Here is a 25,361-nt window from a genome sequence, read left to right as displayed (position 1 = left end):
AGAGGCAGTCAGAGAGAGAGAGGGAAGCAGGCTCCCCGCCAAGCAGAGAGCCCGATGTGGGACTCGATCCCAGGGCCTTGAGATCATTACCCGAGCCGAAGGCAGAGCCTTAACCCACTGAGCCACCCGGGGCCCCCAACCTAACCCAAATCTTAACCCTACCTCTAACCCTAACCCTTAGCCCCTAACCCCTAAACCTAACCCTGTGTGAATGTCTCTGAACTGCAAGATATCAGGCACATGCCCTAACTCTGGCTCTAATTCTAACCCAATTGGCTGGGGGGTGGCGAGGGAACATGGTGTGTGAGTGTGCACACACATGCATGCAATGAAATATTACTCAGCCATAAAAAATGAAATTGCCATTTGCAATGACATGGAGCTAAAGAGTATTACGGTAAGCAAATAAGTCAGTCAGAAAAAGACAAATACCATATGATTTCACTCGTATGTGGAATTTAAGAAACAAAGCAAAGGAGCAAAGTATGGGGAAAGGGAATGGAAAAGGCAAACCAAGAATCCACACTCTTAACTGCAGAGAACAAGCTGATGGTTGCCAAAGCGGAGGTAGGTGGGGGAATGGATGAAACAGGTTTGGGGGATTAAGGAGTATACTTCTCATGATGAACACTGGGTGATGTATGGAAGTGTTCAGTCACTATATTGTATGCCAAAAACTAATATTACATGGTTAACTCACTGGAATTTGAATAGAAACTTTAAAAAATTGACACTACCTAGTACACTTGAACATACATATTTATATATCCTTTGACTTTACAATTCTACTTCTGGCTACATAACTCCTGACAAACATCAGCACTTGTGCATCAGGTGACATACATGAGAATGCCATGTTTATCATGGCAAAAGAAAAATGGAAACAAGTGTCAATCAATAATAGAATGAAAAATATTTATGCTATAACCATACAATGGCATACTCTGTGTCAATGAAAATGAACTATACAGCTACATGCGTACTCATGGATGTGTCTCAAAAAATCTATTTTAAAAAACAAGTCACAGAAAGATACATACAGTATGGTTCCATTTACATAAAAATTAAAATAGGCATAAGCAAATATATTTTAACATTTTGCATAAATGATAAAACTGTACAGGAAAAAGAATAATTGTATGAAGAAGATAGTTTAACTTCTATGCAACTATCTGTAGTTGCCTTAAAACTGTTCGTATCTAGAGGCGCCTGGGTGGCTCAGTGGGTTAAAGCCTCTGCCTTCTCCTCAGGTCATGATCCCAGCATCCTGGGATCAAGCCCTGCATGGGGCTCTCTGCTAAGCAGGGAGCCTGCTTCCACCTCTCTCTCTATCTGCCTGCCTCTCTTCCTGCTTGTGATCTCTGCCTGTCAAATAAATAAATAAAATCTTAAAAAAAATTTTTTTAATATTCACATTTATGTGATGAAGAAGAGATAATAGTGGATCTTAGAAATATATAATAAAATTAATGAACTTTGTAAATGCAATTAACAAATCATTTAAAGCTAATTGTATACATTTAAAGTGTTTCTACTAACAGAGGTTTTCTTTTTATTAACAGGTTGTCTATTTATGGAAATGTTCTCTAAGTACTACCAATTATTAATAATTATATATACAAGAGTGTTTTACTTTATTTGTAATAGATTTTCCTAAAACTTCAAATGATTTGCTTACTTTCCTAGACTTTACTATTCCTTTTTTATTGCAGCCCTTTGGAGTAAATCAGCCTGGACCTTATATCATGTATACAACTGTAGATGCAAATGGATATCTGAAAAATGGTTCAGGTAAGACAAGATACAATACACAAAAACACCTTTAATCAGTATATTGGCAAGGTAAGCTGAATGACAAAAATCATCATCATGTTTCACATGCTTTATAAAATCTTCACTTTTTCTATTATACTCCCTGCATATCAGTAGATTACAAAAAGGTCCTCATGACAAATATATTAACATTCCTTCCTCATATATCCTTATTGTGATAGAGCCAAATCATTATCCTTATTTTTCAGTTGAAGTTAACAGAGAGATTTGGAGAAATTACCAAGTTATCTTGTGCAAAGTATGAAGTGGTGAATTAGTTAACAAAGCTATTTTTAGAAGTAAAAATTAGGAATCCAGTCTACGACTTAGACTAATTTTAGCTTTTTCATATGTGGAATAGAAACTAGAATGTTACATAGAGGCTTTTTAATAAGTGACTATAAAGAGAAACTTCTAGTCATATACCTGAATAAATAATAAAGGGAAATGCAATCAAAACAAATAATAAGACTAAACAAAGGATATCTGCTTTTGACAGATAGCCAGCTGACTGAGATGAGGTCCAAATCACAGTAGATAGAACTGTTCTAATTTCAACTAAGTAAGAAAAGGAACCCTAACATATCAGTAGGCTTCTTTGAGATTCCTAGAGTCCTAATCATGAAGAAATATAAACAGAGTTACTGTTACTCCTCCACTTTTATGCACTAAGAAAACAAAAAAAAGAAAGAATTTATTATATGGCTGTTCTCATTTTATATAATGGCCTAACATAAATATACCAGAGTAAATTTCCTTTTTGTCTAACTGTACATATTTAAGACTCTCAATCATACTACTACTTCAGCACAGAAACACTCCATAAAACAAAAGCTGTTTAATTAAATTCAAGAAGAAATTGACAGGCACAACTAAAATCAAACACTTTAATATACCATTGTTAATCAAGGAAACTTAAATAAGGATAAGAGAATTTGAACAAGTTACTTATTTTTTTTCTTTTTTTACTTATGTATGTTTTAATTCAGGTACATATCAAACTACAAAAAAGTTTATGGGACTGGCTGTTTTTATCTTTTATCGGTTAATTTTTTTTAAGATTTTATTTATTTATTTGACAGACAAAGATCACAACTAAGCAGAGAGGCTGGAAGAGGGCAGGGGAGCAGGCTCCCTGCTGAGCAGAGAGCCTGATGTGGGGCTCAATTCTAGGACCCTGGGATCATGACCTGAGCCGAAGGCCACTGAGCCACCCAGGCGCCCCTATTGGTTAATTATTTTTGAGTTTTGGCGGTAGATAATTTCACTGCCAAGTAAGGTGTTCCAGAACACAGGAAAAAAATATGAAGCTACTTATTTAATGAAATAAGCACAACTTTGGCAAGGCCAGCATACTGAAAAACAAAAATTCACTGGTCAATTATTAATGAAAAATGCTAACTAAAATACTAACAGTTTTAATTCATCTATTTTTTGAAAGAATTGCTTATTTAACATCATCAAGTAGGTAGTTAACCCCGAATGCACTAAATGGTTTAAAATGGGGAAAAACTGGGGCGCCTGGGTGGCTCAGTGAGTTAAGCCGCTGCCTTCGGCTCAGGTCATGATCTCAGGGTCCAGGGATCGAGTCCTGCGTCGGGCTCTCTGCTCAGCAGGGAGCCTGCTTCCCTTCCTCTCTCTCTCTGTCTGCCTCTCTGCCTACTTGTGATCTCTTTCTCTCTGTCGAATAAATAAATAAATAAATCTTTAAAATGGGGAAAAACTCTTCATTATCCTAACAGTAGATCAAAAAAAATTTAAAGACCCATCTTCCTCTTTTTTTTTTCATGCAATGATATATAAATTTTTCCATGTATGTTTATATAGGCAATTTATTTGGGGATCATTTTGTATATTGATACAGTAACTACTCTGGACATGCCACTGTTATTTTTCTTTTCTTCAATATAATATTATAATATAACAGTAAAATCTTTGCACATATATTTTTGTGCAATTAAATGAATAATTCTCACTCCGTAGAAAAAAAGCTAGAAGGATATTCATCAAATTGTTAACATTTATCTTGGGGATGCAAGATATTAAGAGATTCACTACCTACTAGACACATTAATTACTTACTACTTTTAATCCTTTTAAATATAATTTTTTTAAAAATAAATTTTACAACAAATAAAATTATTTTAAAATATTATTCTTAAGTTAGATGTGGAGAATGTTTTTTAACTCTGTGAATGTTGATTCATTCAAAAATATATATTTAATGAATCTCTACTACAAACAGGCACTGATACCTGGTAGAATATCTTACTATGTGCTAAAAAGTCATTCAGGAGGGCGCCTGGGTGGCTCAGTTAGTTAAGCAACTGCCTTTGGCTCAGGTCATGATCCCAGAGTACTGGGATCGAGTCCCTCATCAGGCTCCCAGCTCCTTGGGGAATCTACTTCACCCTCTAACCTTTTCCTCTCTCATGCTCTCTCTCACTGTCTCTCTCTCAAATGAATAAATAAAATCTTTACAAAATAAATAAGTAAATAAAATAAAAACTTATTCATTAATATTCAGTACCCATTGCTGTTTTTAAGTGAATATATATTTCCTTAGCATGATTTCTTTTAGTCTATCCCAAAATAGTAATGGAACATTGGGTCTGTTCTTACTAAATTAAATATTTAAGAGTAATTAATTTTTTCCTTGAATTGGGGAAGGAATTTATGAGCATAAAAGAAAGAAGAAAATATCTACAGAAAAGATGAATGCAGTTGAATGCATAAATCAAATGAGTGCATAAACTTTCATGGCAAAAAATCATAAAACTAAAAGGCATTAGCAATCTTGGAAACTCTAAATGTCCAGTAGAGAAATAATTAATAAATTATGCCATTTTATAATAATAATTTCCAGCCTATGACATATTTTAAAATAATTTTTGATTCAACAAACAGATATTTATGATATAATATTTGGCAGGGAGGCACATCCACATGTATAATCCAAATTACATGTGTCTTTTTATAAGTGTGCCTATGTGTAGGAAAAATAGAAAAACAAAAATGACACACAAATGTTACCATGATTATCTCTTGGTTGTGGGATTTTCCTCTCTGTATTACTACACCGATCATATATTGCCTTTAAGAAATTAAGTAATAGGGGCACCTAGGTGGCTCAGTGGGTTAAGCCTCTGCCTTCAGCTCAGGTCATGATCTCAGGGTACTGGGTTCGAGCCCCACATCGGGCTCTCTGCTCAGCAGGGAGCCTGCCTCCTCTCTCTCTGCCTGCCTCTCTGCCTACTTGTGATCTCTCTCTGTGTGTCAAATAAATAAAATCTTTTAAAGAAAAGAAAGAAATTAAGTAATAAATAATATTAAATATTTTAAATATTTCAAGCATGTGCTACATTTCATGCATAAATATATGTTCTAAATAGGGAAGTAGTGCTTAATTCAATTGATTCAGGAAGTACTCTTACGAAACCCCCCTCCAAATCTCAAAGGGTGAAAATTCATTGTTTAAATGCTAAGCATGTTGAAGTCTACAGAAATATTGCTTGTTTAAACTACACATACCTTCCAACCCACCTAGTCCCACTAGAGAACTTTCTGCTGTAGAAAGAGAATGACCACATATATGTACTTGAGAAGCTGCAACTCTGGTTTTCTTATAAAGTAACTAAGGTCAGTACTTATTAGTGGGATAAAACTAATTTGGTGTGGCTTATGACAAGGACTTTTTATTTAATAGAATGAAAGAGAACAATAGAAAATACCAGAGTATTTTCTCTGACCACATAGTAATGTTAAGTATTTATTGTCGGTGTAAAAAGTATGAAAGCCACAGCCAGAGACAATAATGTGCCTTAGAATTATTCAAAAAAAAAAAAAAAAAAAAGACCTGCCTTAATCATACTTTTGCTTCCAGGGATCTTAGCATGGTTAATCAAATACTCTGTGATCTTTCTCCACTACCTAGCTCTGTCTGAATAGCCAAATCTTGTTAAAGAGTTACATTACAGAGTACTCATTAATTTTTTAAATAACAATAGCTTCTGTAAGAGATTACAAAAATTAAACTACATTTATCATGACAATTTTAAGAGCTAAACAACTCTGGTTTGGAATCTAGGATTTTGTTTACTGGTCTTGTAAATTAGCCAGAGATCTGCAATGCTCAAATTCCTTCAACAATATTTAATGAAAACTTAGTAGATTAGAGCATGGTAGCAAAATTGTATAAACTAATAAGTTGTTGGTCATTTGTGAATAATAGCATTATTAGACCTAAGAATTTTTTTTTTTACTCCTTAAGTTACTTATTTAGTCCTGCTCTTTAAATCTAAAAGGAAATAACTTTCCCTTTAGTCCTCTGTGTTTACTATTTATTAACATGTCTGAGAAAAACATAATAACGCTTACCTTCTATGCACACTCATCATGTGCCTCAAATATAAGAGCAGTTAAAATGTATGTTATACTGACAACACAGCATCTCAGAGGGCAAAGAAGCATTTGTAATATCAAAATTCACATTGATGAATTCATAGTCACATTAGATTATTATTCATATTCACATTATGTTATTGATGAAGATGATTTATTATAACACATAAGCACATTGTCTTTCTATAATGTTAATTTATCACCCTTCAGATTTTTCCATTTGAACCAATAATTGTCACATCTTCCAATGTCAGAAACATTTTATCCTTCATGTTCATTCCTTACATATATATTTTCTGAAATTATCTTCAAAGTATAGTCATGTTCCATTTATCCACATGTAATTATCCATAAAAGAATATTTTTAATCCCAAATCACTTTATTTTAACCACTAATCACATTTTAAATTGTCAAACTCATAGCTCAGCCAAAAATTTTAGTTTAAGCAATACTTAACTAAACAGTTACATTTTGTGTCAAAAATCATAATTCATAACAGAAAATGGAAAGAGTTGTTATGGCTTCCTGGAAATTCACAACATTCTTCTCTGAAAGAATGAATTTTTGTAAGAAGAGTCATTCCCTTTCCTTAATCTCCCATTAGCTAAAGATCTGATAGGAATAGCCAAGCTGACAGAGATAAGGAGGGGGACTTGGCTAGTGATGATGCTTTTCTTTCACCAGAATGAGAAAAAAGAAAGAGGTGTGGGAAGATATGGAATATCTATAAGCAATAACTGAAATACCCACTTGATATAATTATAAAAATTGAGTGACTGAATAATGAAATACATAGAGTCTGTGAAACTGTAAGAAAGTTTGCAAACTATTCAACTGTTCAGCTATTAGAAATCCCATCTTTGAAAATGCAGATGAGTTAAAGTCATACTCTAGAAGAAAAAAAAAAGAAAGAAAGAAAGAAAGAAACCCATAAATTGTAGTGTCAACAAAAACAAAAGTTTTGCCTCCTGAAATTCTGTCTACAGGCTGATTTCTAGTATAGTCTTATAGTCAATACAGATCCTAATACCAAAGGAAAAACCACCTAACAGCTTTGGAAACAGAAAGTGGGAGAAAGAATATACTTTGTCTATTCTATGGTCTTTGCTAGCAGATGTTTTGCAATCCCACAGTTGTTATAAGTAATCCAACAAACTACATCTACTGTGCACATAGATTTGGTACAAAAGAATTTGATTAAATTCTCATTCATTACTCAGTAATACCACTGATGTATTCCTTCTCACTGCTTTAGTCTTACTTAAAGACTTAACTATTTTCAATTTTCATGTTATCCTCCAGCCTCAGTTGTACACAATACAAACCATGGAAAGCTACTATGTGCTGCAATAAAGGTTGAAATTCACAAATATATCATGTATACAATGCTGTAATATAGGAAATAATACACGTTGAACTCGGGAATGAAATAAAGTTCTTGAGATGATTTTCTTACACGTGCTTAAATAAAACATTGCCAGTGCAACGAATTATTTACTGTAAGTTGAGTCTAAAATTGAAACAGAAAACTGCTTGAAAACACTAGATTCTGCTTCTTCTTAATTTTTCACCACTCCTTACCTTAAACTCAGTATGAGTTAAAATCAACTAAGTAAATTTAAAGAAGAGATGAGCTGATTTAATTATAAATATAACAATTTACTCAAGTATTTCCTTCTTTAGGCTAGCTCTACCTGACACAAATTCTAAATTGTTATTCTCTCATGTGCTTTTTCTGTTACTAGTCTGGACTTTCCAGACCATGAATACAACAGGAGAATTAAAGGCCACAAAAAACAAATACATGATATAGACCAGTAATGAGCTTGTACCCACTCAACATAACACCTCATCGCTCCTCATACTACTCCCACAAAGACCTAAGTCACGGATCAATATTTTCTCATCTTTCCATAATCTCTGACATTGCTCATTCCAAATTTAGATAACACTTATCTGAACAGTTTGTTCTCAGTAACATCAGAGATTAGCTTCTATAGACTGTTGAAATCTCTTAGAAATCTTGTAGAAATTCATCTTTCTAAAGCACAAGTCTAGGGTACCTGGGTGGCTCAGTCATTAAGCATCTGCCTTCAGCTCAAATCATGATCCCAGCGTCCTGGGATCAAGCCTCACATTGGGCTCCCTGCTTGGCCGGAGGCCTGCTTCTCCCTCTCCCACCTCCCCTACTTGTGTTCCCACTCTCACTGTGTCTCTCTCTATCAAATAAATAAAATCTTTTAAAAAATAGTAATAGGGGCACCTTGGCAGCTCAGTGGGTTAAGCCTCTGCCTTCAGCTTAGGTCATGATCTCAGGGTCCTGGGATCGAGCCCCGCATTGGGCTCTCTGCTCAGCGGGGAGCCTGTTTCCCTCCCTCTCTCTGCCTCTCTACCTACTTGTGATCTCTGTCTGTCATATAAATAAATAAAGTCTTTTTTTAAAAAAAATAGTAATAAATAAATAAAGCGCAAGTCTTTTTATATCCCTAAATAACTTCCTACTGCCTGAATTGCTCATCCTGCTTTCTTTTGTAATTGAGTGACAGGAAAAGAGTCTGCTGTCCCAGTGATTCTAACACACTGCTTAATGTTTGCTCCTGAGGGACATCATCATTATTTTTTTTTTTTTAAGATTTTATTTATTTATTTGACAGAGAGAGACCACAAGTAGGCAGAGAGGCAGGCAGAGAGAGAGAGAGGAGGAAGCAGGCTCCCTGCTGAGCAGAGAGCCCGATGCGGGACTCGATCCCAGGACCCTGAGATCATGACCTGAGCCGAAGGCAGCGGCGTAACCCACTGAGCCACCCAGGCGCCCCATCATTATTTTTTATGTCCTTAGAATTTGAGGATACTCCTAAGTAATAATATTAGCCAACAGTTATTAGTACTTACTCTGACCAGGCACAGTGCAGAGTATTGTACATGGATGGCCTCATTTATAACATTAGGTGTAAAATTTCCTGTCAGCTATATATATTTCATCAAGTTTTTGAAACTTAAATACATGAGAATTTAAAAAGCACTCTAGTATCATAATAGTACATATATTGATACATAAGGAAGAATAGAAAATTTCTCAATTAAAACAAGGAAAACTTATGACCCTGGCATTCTGCTCTTGCATTTCTTTCTTCCTTGATTTAATGAACATAGATTTCTATTTTCCTAGTACAGTCTGAAGAAGATAATAGATAAACCTTGAAACTGTTAGACTTTCTAACATTCTTCATTTAAGACCAAAGAAATTACATTTTCAACAATTAAGACTACATTTAAATTCAGACATTTTAATTAAAGAATTAAAATGATTAAATGAAAATGTATGAACAGATTATTTTATTAAATGTATCATTTTGACTATATTGCTCTTGGTATCCTTAAAGCTCGTCCATGTAAGCAGAAATACTTTTTAAAGTATTTCAGTAATACATAGTATGGCCAGTTTTACTGTAAAAAACAGAAATAACAGTTTAGTTATATTCAAAGTTTAGAAACAAAATACTCACTCATTGGCTGAACACTGAGAACCAAATAGTATGCCCTGCCAAATGTTTTCATGTGGTTATTGTTATTCTTTTATGTTAAAGTAGGCAATAGGAAGTACTTATTCTTTAATCAATAAATATTTTAGAATTTCTGTTAGTGGAATCTGAATAATTTAATAGATTAGATAGAATGGTTATTCATTATTAAAAGCTAAATTATCTTTTTCACCTAAGAAGATATCACTTACTACACTCAAGTACTTTATGGAAGGAGATATTAGTGGTCTGAAGGACTTCTTTGAATTGAAAACAGAAAGAAAACAATTCCATAACATTGGTAGACTTGGGCTTACTTCTCAGAGTCAATAACTAAATATTAAGAACAAAAAAGATACAGATTCAAACCTTGCAATGATTTTTTTTAATATGTCTGCTATTGCTTCACAAGCTAATTGATATTCCTTAATGTTCTTCTAGCACTAATTCTTCTCATTCTCTACCCTGTGAATGAGTAGTTATTTCAAAGGCTGCTATGCAGTTGTAACTATTAAATGAAATATAATAGAAAGCACTTAGATACAGGTATTGCCTCGGGCAGAAATCTTAAATCATGTGGCAGTGCTCAACAACAGAAACAAAAATAGTTCAAAATGGACTAAAACTTGGATAGATAATTCTCTAAAAATATATATATACCAGTAATTAATAATACATGGAAAGGGGGGCACCTGGCCTGCTCAGTCAGGCAGGAAGGGCATTGATGTAGTTGGGAGCTGAAAGAATGTGGAGGACTGTGGAAGGGACATAGCCGATTCAAAGAAGGGAAAGAAACAGATCCTCACACCAAGCACTCCAGGCATGGGGAACCCACATGAAGAATACTAATCCCCATAACATATGGCTTTGAAAACCAGGGGAGCATAATTTCATAAATTCTTGTAGTGAGCAGGGCTTAACATCTAGAAATTTAAAAATCAGCCCGTTCAGCTCTGGCAGAGCCAGAAGGGCAATGGGAAATTGAGTCTCCCTTGAAGAGAGAACACAAACAATCCAAGGAGATATAGCATAGAAGCAAGTTTGAAAAAATGCCAGAAGTATAAAGGAGGAAGATTTGTTTACTAATCTCAGAGCTTGAGCTAGAGGGGCAGGTCATGATCTCAGGATCATGGGATCAAGCCCCACGTGGGGCTCTGTGCTCAGAACAAAGTTAGCTTGATATACTTTCCCTCTGCCCCCCCACCCGGCCCATGGATACACTCACTCTCTGTCTCTCTGTCTCTCTCTCTCTCAAATAAATAAACAAATCTTAAGGTGACCCCTACCTCTGGGAGGAAAGATACCACACATACCATTCCAACTGCAGCCCAAGCAGTGGCTGGAGCAGACAGGCTTTGACTACAGGCCCTGCCTACCACCCAAAGCTTCTCAGAGTACAACACATGGAAAGTTCTGGGCAGTTTTCTGCTACTGAATCTCTGGCAAACACCTGCTGTGACTCAACTCAAGCCCAAGGAAACCCCAAATTGACCCACTAAAAACACAGGGATCAAAACCTGTGCAGGGGCAAAAACAAACAAACACTAAAGACGACTGGACTGAAAGCAAATGTATCTCAGCTACAACAGTAGGGGGTACACAACACACACAGTAGTACACACCTCTGAAGTGCCAGGTTCTGGTGAACAAGGGACATTGCAATGCAGGGCATTACAGGATTTCTTCTACATAAGGCCACTGCTTTCAAGAGCAGGAGATGTAGCTGACTTTGCTAACACATAAACACAGAGAATTGAACCAAATAAGGAGACATAAGAATATATCCCAGATGAAAAAACAGGACAAAAATCATAGCAAGAGACCTGAACAAAATGGAGGTAAGTTATATGCCTGATAGATAATTTAAAGTAATGTCTTAAAGATAACTCTCTGAACTTGAGAAAAGAGTGGAGGGCCTCAGTGAGACCCTTAACAGAGAGATTTTTTTTAAAAAAATGAAAAAGAACCAATCAAAGATGAAGAACTCAAGAACTGAAATGAACAATACACTACACGGAATAAAAGAGAAGAATGGATCAGTGATCTAGAGGACAGAGTAGTGGAAAGCAAGCAAGCTGAACAGGAGAGAGAAAAAATAATAATAAATTAAAATAGACTTAGGGAACTCCGAGACATCACAGAGTAATAACATTCACAAAAGGAGAAGAGAAAGGAAAGGGGACAGAAAATGTATTTGAAGAAATAATAGCTGAAAACTTCCTGAATCTGGGGAAAGAAGCAAATGCATATCCATAAGACAGAGTGCCCCCAACAAAATCAACCCAAGAACATCCCCACTAAGACATACAGTAGTTAAAATGGTAAAGAGTGGCTAAAAAGAGAGAATTTTAAAAGCACAAAGGGGAAAGAAAACAGTTACAAGGCAAACCACATAAGTCTATCAGCTGATTTTACAACAGAAATTTTGCAGGCCAAAGGGAGTAGCATGATATATTAAAAGTGCTGAGAGAAAAATCCAGCAAGGGATTTCCAGACAAACAAAAGTTAAAGGAATTTTAACAACTAAACCAGCTCTACAAAAAAATGTTAAAGGGTACTCTTTAAGTGGGAAGGAAAGTAGGAGTAAGAAAAGTAAAGGAAGCACAAAAGCAGTAAAATCAACTATATAAAAATCAGCCAAAGATTTTACAGAATAAAAAAATCTAGAGTATGCCACCATATACCTAAAACTTAGGGGGAGAGGAGTAGAAAATGGATTCGAATGTAAGTGACCACTAACTTAATATAGTATGATACATACGAAAGGTGTTATAGACAAACCTAATGGTAACCACAAATCAAAACCAGGGATATGCAAAAAAAAATACAGAGAAAGGAATCCAAGTATATCACTAAAGAAAACCAACAAACCATGAGAGAAGAGGGCAAGAGAAAAAAAGAACACAGAAGAACTGCAAGAACAACCATTAAACAGATAACAAAATAGCAATAAGTACGTACTTATCAATAATTGGTTTAATGTAAATGGACTAAACGCTCCAAAAGACATAGGGTGACAGAAAGTATAAAAAAGCAAGACCCAAAAAAAAAAAAAAAGGCAAGACCCATCTATGCACTTCCTACAAGATACTTAATACAGACCTAAAGACATGTGAAGATTGAAAGTGAAGGGATGGAAGAGCATTTATCATGCAAATGAAAGTGAAAATAAAGCCAGGGCAGCAATACTTAGACAAAGCAGATTCAAAAAGATTGAAGTCATACCATACATCTTTTCTAACCACAGCACTATGAAACTGGAAATTGACCACAAGAAAAAAATCTAAAAGAACACAAATGCATGGAGGTTAAATAACATGCTAATAAACAATGAATGGGTCAACCAAGAAATAAAAGAGGAAATCAAAAATACATGGAGAGAAATGAAATTAAAACACAGTAGTCCAATCTTTGGATGCAGCGAAAGCTCTTCTAAGAGGGAAGTTTATAGCAATACAGACCTACGTCTAGAAACAAGAAAAATCTAAATAAACAACCCAACATTAACATAGGAGCTAGAAAAAAAAGATAAAACCCAAAATTAGTAGAAGGAAAGAAATAATAAATATTAAAGCAGAATAAGAATAAGCAAAATAAAAACTAAAAATAAAATAGAATATCAATGAAAACCAGGAACTGGTACTTCAAAAAGATCAACAAAATGATAAACATTTAGCCATAATCATCAAAAATATAGAAGAGGGGGGACTCAAATAAAATCAGAAATTTAAAAGAAGAAATAACAACAAATACCACAGAAATACAAAGGATTATAATAGAATATTATGAAAAGTTATGTAACAAACTGGACAACCTAGAAGAAATAGATAAATTCCTAGAAACCTATAACCTCCCAAATCTGAAAAAGGAAGATACAGAAAATTTGAACAGACCGATTACCAGCAATGAAATTGAATCAGTATTCAAAACTCCCAACAAACAGAAGTCCATGAACAGAAGCTTCACAGGTAAATTCTACCAAACATTTAAAGAAGAGTTAATCCTTGTTCTCAATCTATTCCCAAAAAAGAAGGGGTAGGGAAGCTTCCAAAATCATTCTCTGAGGACAGGATTACTCTGACACCAAAACCAGATAAAGGCACTACAAAAAAAAAAGATCTACAGTCCAATATCTTTAATGAACATAGATGCAAAAATCCTCAACAAAAGGAGTGCCTCAGTGGTTCAGTCAGTTAAGCATCTGCCTTTGACTCAAGTCATGATCCAGGGCTCCTTTGATCAAGCCCCACATTAGGCTCCCTATTCCATGGGAGGCCTGCTTTTCTCTCTCTCTCTCTCTCTCTCTCTCTCTCAAATAAATAAATTTTTTACTAAATTTTAAATCCTCCACAAAATATTAGTGAACTGAATCTAACAAGACATTAAAAAATCATAAACCACAATGAAGTGGGATCTATTCCTGTGGTCCAAGGATGGTTTAATATTCAAACTCAATCAGTGTGACCTGTCACATCATCAAGAAAAAGAATAAAAACCATGTGATCATTTCAGTAGATGCAGAAAAAGGATTTGACAAAGTACAACATCCATTCATGATAAAGGCCCTCAACAAAGTATAGGGTTAGAGGGAATATACCTCAACATAATAAAGGCCATATATGAACACCCTACAATAAACATCATACTCAGTGGGGGAAAAACAGAACATTTTCCCCTAAGATTAGGAACAAGAAAAGGATGTGCACTCTCCCCACTTTTATTCAACATAGTACTGGAAATTCTAGGCACACCAATAAGATAAGAAAAAGAAAAGCCATCCAAATTAGTAAGGAAGAAGTGAAATTTTCACTATTTGCAGATGACTTGATACTATATATAGAAAACCCTCAAGACTCCACCAAAAAACTACTAAAGTTGATAAATCAATTCACTAAGGTCACACAGTGCAGAATCAGTGTACAGAAATCTGTTGCATTTCCATTCACTAATGATGAAGTCAAAGAGAAATTAAAAATACAACCCCGTTGGGGTGCCTGGGTGGCCTGGTGGGTTGAGTCCCTGCCTTCGGTTCAGGTCGTGATCCCAAGGTCCTGGGATCGAGCCCTGCATTGGGCTCTCTGCTCAGTAGGGAGCCTGCTTCCCCCTCTCTCTTTGCCTGCTTGTGATCTCTCTCTCTGTCAAACAAATGAATAAAATCTTGAAAAAAATATAATTCCATTTATAATTTCACCAAAAATAATAAAATTGCTAGGAATAAACTTAAGGAGATAAAAGACCTGTACTCTGGAAACTATAAAACACTAGTGAAAGAAATTGGATATGACACAAACAAGTGGAAAGATAATCCATGCTCATGGATTGGAAGAACTAATATTGTTAAAATGTCCATACTATCCAATGCATTCCACAGATGTAATGCAACCCCTATCAAAATACCAACAGCATTTTTCACAGAACTACAACAAAGAATCCTAAAATTTGGAATCACAAAAGACCCCAAATAGCCAAAGCAATCTTCAAAAAGAAGAATAAAATTGGAGGTATCATAATTCCAGATTTCAAGATACACTACTTACTACAAACCTGTAGTGTTCTAAATAGTATGGTACTAGCACAAAAATAGACATATAAGCCAATGAAAGAAAATACAGAGCCCAGAAATAAACTCACAATTATATGGTCAATTAATCTTCTACAAAGGCGGCAAGAATATGTAATGGGGAAGACAGTCTCTTCAACAAATGCTGTTGAGAAAACTGGACAGCAACATGCAAAAGAATGAAACTGGACCACTTACTTTCACTGTAAACAAAAATAAACTCAAATTGGATTAAGGACCTAAATTTGAGGCCTAAAACCAAAAAAATCCTAGAAGAGAGCATAGGCAGTAATTTCTGATGTTGGCCATAGCAACATTTTTCTTGAGATGTCTCTTGAGGCAAGGAAAACAAAAACAAAAATAAACTATTGGGACTCTGTCAAAATAAAAACTGGACAGCAAAGGAAACAGTCTTCTGTGATGTGCATTTTACCACAAATAAAAAAAAAAATTAAAAGCCCTAAGAAAATATTTGAGGATCTTTCTGAGAAAACTCTGTTGTCACATTTAAAAATGTAATTGTTTAACACATAAATCATTAGCCTTTTCATTCCCAGTAAAATGTTATCGTGACTTTTGACAGCTAAAGCCTGTCAAGTGCACCTATACCAACCCTACCAAAGATTCACCCATACCAACCAGCTGCCATCACAAAAATTTCACAACTACTAATTTATGGTCTCGCGGACTGAAAGTCTGGCAGCCATTAGTTCCCTTAGCCATTCCAGCAGGCACTTTAAAACTATGTTACTTTACAAATTCAGTCTTTTCTAAGGTATATATCATCATCTTTGTCCCCCTAAACCACTACGACTAAGAGTCAACAAATTCAATAATTTAGCAAATTGTACTTTGATAGCTTCTAGTTTGTTCACATCTGTTTATACTTCTATTACAGCTTTTTTATTTCTTTACTTTTTTGACTGTTCTTAAAGGAGGTATGCACGCACTCATTGCTTATGCCAAGTAGTGTAAAAGTACAGTAAAGTTTAATGATAACTGACAGGGAGAGAAACAACAGAATGCCTGGCCCCTGGTCCTCTCACTGTCTTGCAGTAAGACAAACCTGAATCAACTGTAATGGGATGCACCATGGAGAATGCTCCAAGAGAAGATAAAATATCCAAGAAATGTATTTTATACAAATGTTAGAAGAAAATGAGTAATGTCTAGATGAAAAGAGAATTTCCTGGTTAAGGATAATGACCTTGTTTGAAAGGAAGAGCTAAGAGCTGGAGCTGGAACTAATCTTCAATTATTAGCTTGTCCTTTTATTTATCAAACTCAGACCTGCTGAGCCAGCTCCTTGCAGTCAAAAGTCAAAAGGTAGGAGAAAATGAACCCAGGACCATCCAGATTTGCCTCTCCTCTATCTTCCCCTTAAATTATAAGCTCTTCAATTTTCAAATCTTTTCCTGATTCATCTTTCTGTTTGCAGTGCCAAAAGTGTCTGGCAAATAACATTATTTAGATAAGCAGATAGAAAGAGGGAATCCTAACTAAATATTCATGAGTTTTATAATATTTGTGAATTTTATAGACTACGTCAGAATTTCTCAAATTACCACTATTAACACTGTGGGCCACATAATTTTTTGTTGTGAGTGTTGTTCTGTTTATTATAGGATGCTTAGCAGCCTCTCTGGCCTCTGTCCATTAAGTGCCACTATCACCCTCCAATCATAACAATCAAAAATGTCTCCAAAGAACAACAAAGTAAGAAGAATAACACTTTTCAATTTAAAGCTGTATTATAAAGTTATACTATACCATAAAAACCAATATTATAAAGCTATAATATACCATAATTTAATACATATATTATATATATAATATACCATAAAACCTATATTATGAAGTTATGATATACCATAAAGATGTAGTATATTATAGTATAATATACCATAAAAAAACATAAAACTAGAAGGAAACAGGAAGAAAGCTTTGTCATGGGTCTTGGAAATGATTTTTTGAGTATGACACTTAAAGTACAAGCAACAAGATTAAAATTAAACAAAATAAAAGTAGGACTGCATCAAACTAAAAAGCTTCTGCACATCAAAAGAAGTGATCAACAAATGAAAAGAATGGGAATGGGAAAAAAATATTTGCAAGCCATGTATCTGTTAAGATATCAGAATGGGAAAAAAATAATTGCAAACCATTTATCTGCTAAGGGGTTATTATCCAAATTATAAAAAGAATTCATACAACTCAATAACAAAATAACAAGTAGCCCAATTTAAATATGGACAATGAACCTGAACAGACATTTTTCAATAAAAACTATACTAATGGCCAACAGGTACATGACTAATCACCAAGAAATGCAAATCAAAACCACAGTGAGCTATCACCTCATGCCTGTTAAAATGGCCATCATCAAAATGATAAGAGATAACAAATGTTGGTAAGTATATAGAGAAAAGGGACACCTTTTGCTTTGTTGGTAGCACTGTAAATTGGTATAACCACTATGAAAAACAGTGTAGAGCCTCCTCGAAAAAATTAAAAGTAGAACTACTATATGATCCAGCAGTTCCACTTCTGGAAATGCCTGAAGGAAATTAAAACACTATGTCAAAGAGATATTTGCTCCCTATGTTTATAGCAGCATTATTTACAGTAGCCAAGACGTGGGAACAACCTAAGTGTCCATCAACAGGTAATGGATAAAGAAGTTGTGGTATGTGTGTATATATACATACATACACACACTCACACATAATTAAATATTATTCAGCCATAAAAAAGAAGGAAATACATCATTTGTGACAACACAGATGGACCTTGATGGCGTTATGCTAAGTGAAGTAAGTCAGACAGAAAGACAAACAACAACAAAAAATAAAACCTCCTGGGAAAAGAGGTTAGATTTATAGTTACCAGGCTTGGGGGAGGGAGAAGTGAAGGAATGTGGTCAAAATGTGTACAAACTTCCTGTCATAATTAAGTGCTAGGGATGTAATTTACAACATGATGACTATAACACTGCTGTAGGGTATATTTGAAAGTTGTTAAGAGATTAGATCCTAAGAGTTCACATCACAACAAAAACCTTTTTCTTATCTTTTTCTTTTTGTATCTATTTGAGATGATAGATGTTAACTGAACTTACTGTGGTAATCATTTCACAATTTATGTAAGTCAGATTATTATGCTATATACCTTATATGTATCCTGTATCAATTATATCTTAATAAAACTGAGGGAATTGGAGGAAATGTCTCCAGACATGATCTCTCTACCTAGTGCCCAGCGTTTTTAGTTATATTTAGCAGGAGGAATTGGGAAGTATAGAGCTACTGTAGTATCTTCCCAGAAGGGAAAGATCAGCCTGAGTGATTTTGATCCAGAAGGAATGGGAGAAATTTACTGGCCTGTAAGTTTTGCACTTGTAAGTTTGACTGTACCAGTTCCTGTTGCCACCATTGAGGTTTAGTTTCTCAATTAAGGAATGGCATGAGAGATACAGGAGGTGGGATCAGGGTAGGGGATGTACAATAGCCTCAAACTTGTATGTCTTAATCTTACTTTGATAACACAACAGACTTGTTTTCTACAGTATCTTTCACTTTTTAAGCTTCTGGAATAAAAGTAAATACAGTCATCTGTCAAGTAAAACTTAATTTATATAATGCTACCAAGCAATTTGTTTATTGGTTCTTTTGTCTCATTCATGTATTTGAGAGGCAGAACCTGGTAATATATAAGAGTAATGTATCATGGAGCCAAAAATGAAGGAATTTCTGATTAATGAGCTATAATACTCAGATGTTACAGTGTTTGATTAGTTTCATCTGAAATCCACCAATTGTGTAAAGGACTGTTTGGGATTACAATTAATTAGTCTTGTTTTATTATGCACAGTACTGAAAAATGCATCTGGTTTATTTTCTAGGATGTACTTTCAAAGCAGAATGTTTTAACATCATCATCCTTACATAATTATATTAACTCAGTAAGGTAGAAAAGATTAAATGAGCATAGTACAATTTCTAGGTACTTACCTCGGATGAAAACCAAATATCTTTATGTGTGTGTGTGTGTGTGTGTGTGTACCTCTATCCATTGATACTTATGACAATATAGTGTATTATTAACAACAGAAATTATTTTAGCAGTTAAAATGGAAAAATGCGATGTCTTTGTGGAAAATACCTAGGAAAAGATATATACTATTTTATTGTTAAGCATGTGTCAGACATAAAAGTATTTTCTTACTCTATTCACATTAACCAGAGTTTACTCATTAATTACATTGTTTTAAGTTGAAATAAAATGGCTTTGACTATAAGGCAGGTTACCAATATGTAAATTGCACCTCTGTTTCTATTGGTTTTTAGGGTAGTGATTGCAACTCCACTGTAGTTTACACAGTAAATCAGAATTATACCATAAAATCCATTAATCTTATTTGTAACAGAAAAAATACAACATTCGTAAAATCCAGCAATGCCCAATAAGAAAAGCGTCAGCACCAACAAGCGGTACACATTAAAAGGATCATTTTAAGAAATCTGAAATAGGGGCGCATGGGTGGCTTATCTGCCTACTTGTGATCTCTGCCTGTCAAATAAATGAATAAAATCTTAAAAAAAGAAAGAAATCTGAAATAATTTTACTTCATCCTCTGTATTTTTTGATTCACTGAATCTATACTTAGATATGATTACATTGCCACAAGACTAAAAAATTTAAAAAGCACCCTCATGACATGAATACATAACACATGTATGTGACCTTATTAGAAAAGAAATGAGGCAAAATAGATTTTGAATTCATCTAGAAAAGATTTTAAGCATACCTTTTATGAAATACATACGTTAATTGATTTGTTAATAAAATGTCCATCTTTAAGACAAGGCAATGAAAGAAAGTATTCAGTTCAGAATTAGAAAAGGAAATTTTTCTTTTGGCAAACTGAAACCAGTGATTCTCTCTAGTAGGATAGTATATGTACCTCATTGTAATCGTAAACCAAAAACTAGTTTCTTAAATGCTAAAAGTCAATTAGAATGTTCTTTGAATTCTATGAAATGTTGGGGGCATAAATATTTATAATTGTTATATCTTTTTGTTGGATTGTCACCTTAGGATTATATAGTGCCCTTCTCTGTCTCTTTTTAACTCTTTTGAATTAAAGTCTAGTTTGTCTAATATAGGTATTGCTACTCTGGCTTTCTTCTGACATCCATTTGCATGACAAATGTTTCTCCATCCCCTCACTTTCAAGCTTCAGGGGTCTTTAGATAAAAAATGAGTCTCTTAGAGATAGCACATATAGCTGGGTCTTGTTTTTTTATCCATTCTGACACCCTTTGTCTTTTGACTAGAGCATTTAGTCCATTTACATTTGAAGTAATTATTGATAGATTCATATTTATTGCCATTTTATTATTTGTTTTGTTATTTCTGGAGATTTTCTCTGATCATTTTTATATGTCACTTTTGGTCCCTCCTTTGCATTAAAGGAATATAGGTCATGAACTCCTTTAGTTTTTATCTATGAAACTATCATTCTATTCTGAATGATAGCCTTGCTGGAGAGGATTATTCTTGGCTGAAGATTTTTCCCATTCTGGCTTGCCAGATTTCTGTTGAGTAATCTCCAGCTTACTTATGGTTTTTCCTTGGAAGTTAAGAATTTCTTTTGTCTTGCTGCTTTTAAGATTTTTTTCTTTATCACTGTATTTTGAAAATTGAATTACAACATGTCTTGGCATTGACCTGCTTTTGTTGATTTTGATAGGTGTTCGCTGTGCCTCCTGGTTCTGGATATCTGTTTCTTTCCCCAAATTAGGAAAGTTTTCTGCTATTATTTCTTGAAATGAATTATCTTCCCCCTTTTCTCTTCTTCTGGGATGCCTATAAAATTGATATTATTATGTTTGATGGAGTCAGTGAGTTTCCTAAATCTATTCTCATGTTGCATAGTTCTTTTCTCTTTTGTTCAGCATAATTATTTTCCATTCTTTAGTCTTTTAGGTCACTTATTCATTCCTCTGCTTCTTCCAGCCTGCTGTTTATTGCCTCAAGCCTGTTTCCAATCTCATTTATTGCATTCTTCAGCTCTGATTCTTTTTTAACTCTTAGCACTGTGGTAAGGTTCTCACTGATTTCTACTTTTCTCAAACCCAGTGAGTATCCTTATGATTGTTGCTTTTAATTCTCCATTGAAGATGTTACTTATATCTGTTTCACTTAGATCTCTGGCTATGAGCTTATGTTTTTCTTTCACTTGGGATGAATTCCTGTCTTGGCGTTTTGTCAAAGTCTCTGCATTCTCTGTGTTAGAAAAGCCAGTTATGTCTCCTACTCCTGAAGGTAATGGCTTTATGAAGAAGAGGTCATTCAGTGTCCAGAGCCTTACACTTGAAGGAGTATCTCTGGTTTGTGCTTCATGAGCTCTGCTGTTGTGTTTTGGTCACTGTGTCCTTCAGGCGAGTTGTCTTCAGAGGCTTTCCTTGCCTGCTCTGGGCTGTGTTTGGTCCCTGGCCTGAATGTGGCAAGTTTTAACTAGATGTGCTCTAGTTTGCTTGTGAAATGAGAACTGACACCAACTCCACCAGAACTGGGCTCTACAGAACTCTCTGATTAGGAGGTGTGGTGTCTACAGGGGTTTGTGCTGGTCTTCTGGGGAAAGGGGCCCACTGCACTGGGACTAAGGCAAGTTTGACTGAGAAGGGCAGTCTTGCCAGAGCACAGGTGGGACTTGGTCTAAGCAAGTTAGTCAGCCACTGTCAGTGCAAGTGGTTCTGTATATATGCTGACAGTGGGGTAGGGAAATGGTAGCAGCCAGGTCCCTTGTTCCTGGAGCTTCCTCTCAGGGACACACTCAGAAGAGCAGGAAGTCTCCCCTGTGTGTACCAGGCATTCCCCCATCACCATTTCCATGCTTTGTGGCCCCAGCTATTTGCCTGCCCTCTCTCCAGGAGCAGCACACTGCCCTCTGGCCTCTATCCCAGCCAAGCCCACTACATTTTTTAAACCTCCAAACATTAAGCCCCATTGATTGCAAGAACTTGTTAAATTCAGCCCCTTTCATTTTCCATGCCAATGGTTTTGGGAGAAGGCTCTCCCTGTGCATTCCCCTGTGTTCTCCTCTCCTCTTGCCCTTCTCCAGGATCACAACTCCCTCCCCTCCACAGCACCCATGATCCATTCCTCCCTTAAACCATGTCTCCATACTTTTTACCTTCCTTGATGTAGCCTCTTTTATTCCTTTAGTTGTGGAGTTTCTTCTGTCACTCTTCAGGTAGTTTTCTCAGTTCTGTATATATTTTTAATTACTAACATTGCAGTCAAAGCGTTGTGTCAAACCCCTTGATGAGGATACAAATATAAACAACAGAAGGATTAGTGACCATTATCAGAAGAGATAATAACATGATTGGTTTTAAGACAAATTAAAAATATTGAGCACCCCTAGGACACCTGACTGGCTCAGTTGGTGGAGCATGCAACTATTGATCTTGGGATTGTGGATTTGAGCCCCACTTTGGGTATAGACATTACTTAAAAATAAAAAATATATTGAGCACCCCTGTGAAACAAATTTAGAGGGTTTTTTTTTTTTCTGTCTTATAGCTTCACTGATAAATATTTCACTGGTCCTCAACTTATTCCACCATGCTAGGTTTGGCTCTGGATTCATGTTGTCTTACCATCAATAAACTGTGAGACTAAGGACCTGATACTAAGATAAATTCAGTAAGAATATTCCTAGCTTTAAGTAGTATGCAAAATGGAAATTTAGTCCCAAATGTAAATTATTTTCCTTCTCATAAAATTTTATTAATTTTTTAAAAATTAATATTTTTATTTTAATAATTTAAAAAACTATTTTTAAAATAATTCTTTGGGTCCCACTATCCAGTATCTTGTACAGATGTCATTAAAAATAGAAAGAATAATCTCCCTATTGCAGTGGTTCCCAAACTTCTTTTCTTTTAAAAATCTCAGTATCTGGGCACCTGGGTAGCTAAGTTGTTAAATGTCTGCCTTCCACTCAGGTCATGACCCCTGGGTCCTGGGATCGAGTCCCACATTGGAATTTCTACTCTGTGGGAAGCCTGCTTCTCCTTCTCCCATTCCCCCTGCTTGTGTTCCCTCTCTTGTAATCTCTCTGTCAAATAAATAAAATCTTAAAAAAAAAAAAAAAACCTCAGTGTCCATCACTACTATCTCATAGGGCTTTTAAAAGTAGTATATGGATCAAAAGCTTTTGCACAGCAAAGGAAACAGTTAACAAAATCAAAAGACAACTGACAGAATGGGAGAAGATATTTGCAAAGGACATATCAGATAAAGGACTAGTGTCCAGAATCTATAAAGAACTTAGCAAACTCAACACCCAAAGAACAAATAATCCAATCAAGAAATGGGCAGAGGACATGAACAGACATTTCTGCAAAGAAGACATCCAGATGGCCAACAGACACATGAAAAAGTGCTCTATATCACTCGGCATCAGGGAAATACAAATCAAAACCGCAATGCGATATCACCTCACACCAGTCAGAATGGCTAAAATCAACAAGTCAGGAAATGACAGATGCTGGCGAGGATGCGGAGAAAGGGGAACCCTCCTACACTGTTGGTGGGAATGCAAGCTGGTGCAGCCACTCTGGAAAACAGCATGGAGGTTCCTCAAAATGTTGAAAATAGAACTGCCCTATGACCCAGCAATTGCACATTTGGGTATTTACCCTAAAGATACAAATGTAGTGATCCAAAGGGGCACATGCACCCGAATGTTTATAGCAGCAATGTCCACAATAGCCAAACTATGGAAAGAACCTAGATGTCCATCAACAGATGAATGGATCAAGAAGATGTGGTATATATACACAATGGAATACTATGCAGCCATCAAAAGAAATGAAATCTTGCCATTTGCAACAACGTGGATAGAACTAGAGCGTATCATGCTTAGCGAAATAAGTCAAGCAGAGAAAGACAACTATCATATGATCTCCCTAATATGAGGAAGTGGTGATGCAACATGGAGGCTTAAGTGGGTAGAAGAATAAATGAAACAAGATGGGATTGGGAGGGAGACAAACCATAAGTGACTCTTAATCTCACAAAACAAACTGAGGGTTGCCGGGGGGAGGGGGTTTGGGAGAAGGGGGTGGGATTATGGACATTGGGGAGGGTATGTGATTTGGTGAGTGCTGTGAAGTGTGTAAACCTGGTGATTCACAGACCTGTACCCCTGGGGATAAAAATATATGTTTATAAAAAATTTAAAAAAAAAAGTAGTATATGGGAAATAGAGCAAGGAATTTAATAAACTAGTGACAAATTCAATAGATCTGTTTTATTTTTAATCTATATATTGCATTTTTCTAACATGTATTTGGTTTTGATTAGAGCAATGGCTCTCAAACTGTACCATACATCAAATTACCTAGAAAAATAATTAAGGGGTGCCTGGATGGCTCAGCATGTTAAGCATCCAACTCTTGATCATGATCTCATGGTCCTGAGATTAAGCCCCACATCAGGCTCCACATAGTGGGCATGGAGCCTGCTTAAGATTCTCTCTCTCCTCCCTCTGCCCCACCCCCTCCACTCATGCACAGGTGCATGTTCTCTAAAAAATAAATAAGCAAATGAAGAAGTGAATCACAAATTGCTGAGCTCCACCACCACTGAGTTTCAACTCAGTATGTCTAATATAGGACCAGAGAATTTATATGTCTAACAGGTTACTAAGAGGTGATCCACTATCCAAGGACTGCATCTTGAGAATGATCAATAAGATATTTTATAACTAAGAATATACCCAAAGATTTATGTGTAGGTATTGTATTTTCTCTTTTTCTCTGGTATGATGTTTAATAGGTATTTAGGAACCTAAATGACCTATAACACTTCATTCAGCTTCTTCATATCCCCCCAAATGGAAATTTTTATATCAAGTGTAATGACATGTAAGAAGACAACATAGGAAATAAATTTATGTTGTTGTTACTAACAGTTGTTATCAACACTCTTGTATCTATTCAAAGCATTATTTTCCTAGAGATAAACCATCCTAGATTACTTGTTTCTAATT

The 25,361-nt window shown here is 35.3% G+C and overlaps 1 protein-coding gene across 1 annotated transcript in view; it reads left to right on the top strand.

The window, feature by feature from the left end:
• Positions 1–25,361, top strand: part of ITFG1 (integrin alpha FG-GAP repeat containing 1) — a 314,234-nt gene that overhangs the window by 260,397 nt on the left and 28,476 nt on the right. The window contains exon 14 of the mRNA XM_013052089.2: positions 1,713–1,791. Coding sequence (XP_012907543.2) covers positions 1,713–1,791 — 79 coding nt within the window. The remainder of the gene's footprint in view (positions 1–1,712; positions 1,792–25,361) is intronic.

This window comes from Mustela putorius, unplaced genomic scaffold (genome assembly GCF_011764305.1).
Source record: "Mustela putorius furo isolate JIRA1106 unplaced genomic scaffold, ASM1176430v1.1 tig00000174_pilon_pilon_pilon, whole genome shotgun sequence".
Taxonomy (NCBI): Eukaryota; Metazoa; Chordata; class Mammalia; order Carnivora; family Mustelidae; genus Mustela; species Mustela putorius.
This window is presented reverse-complemented; position numbering and strand designations above follow the sequence as displayed.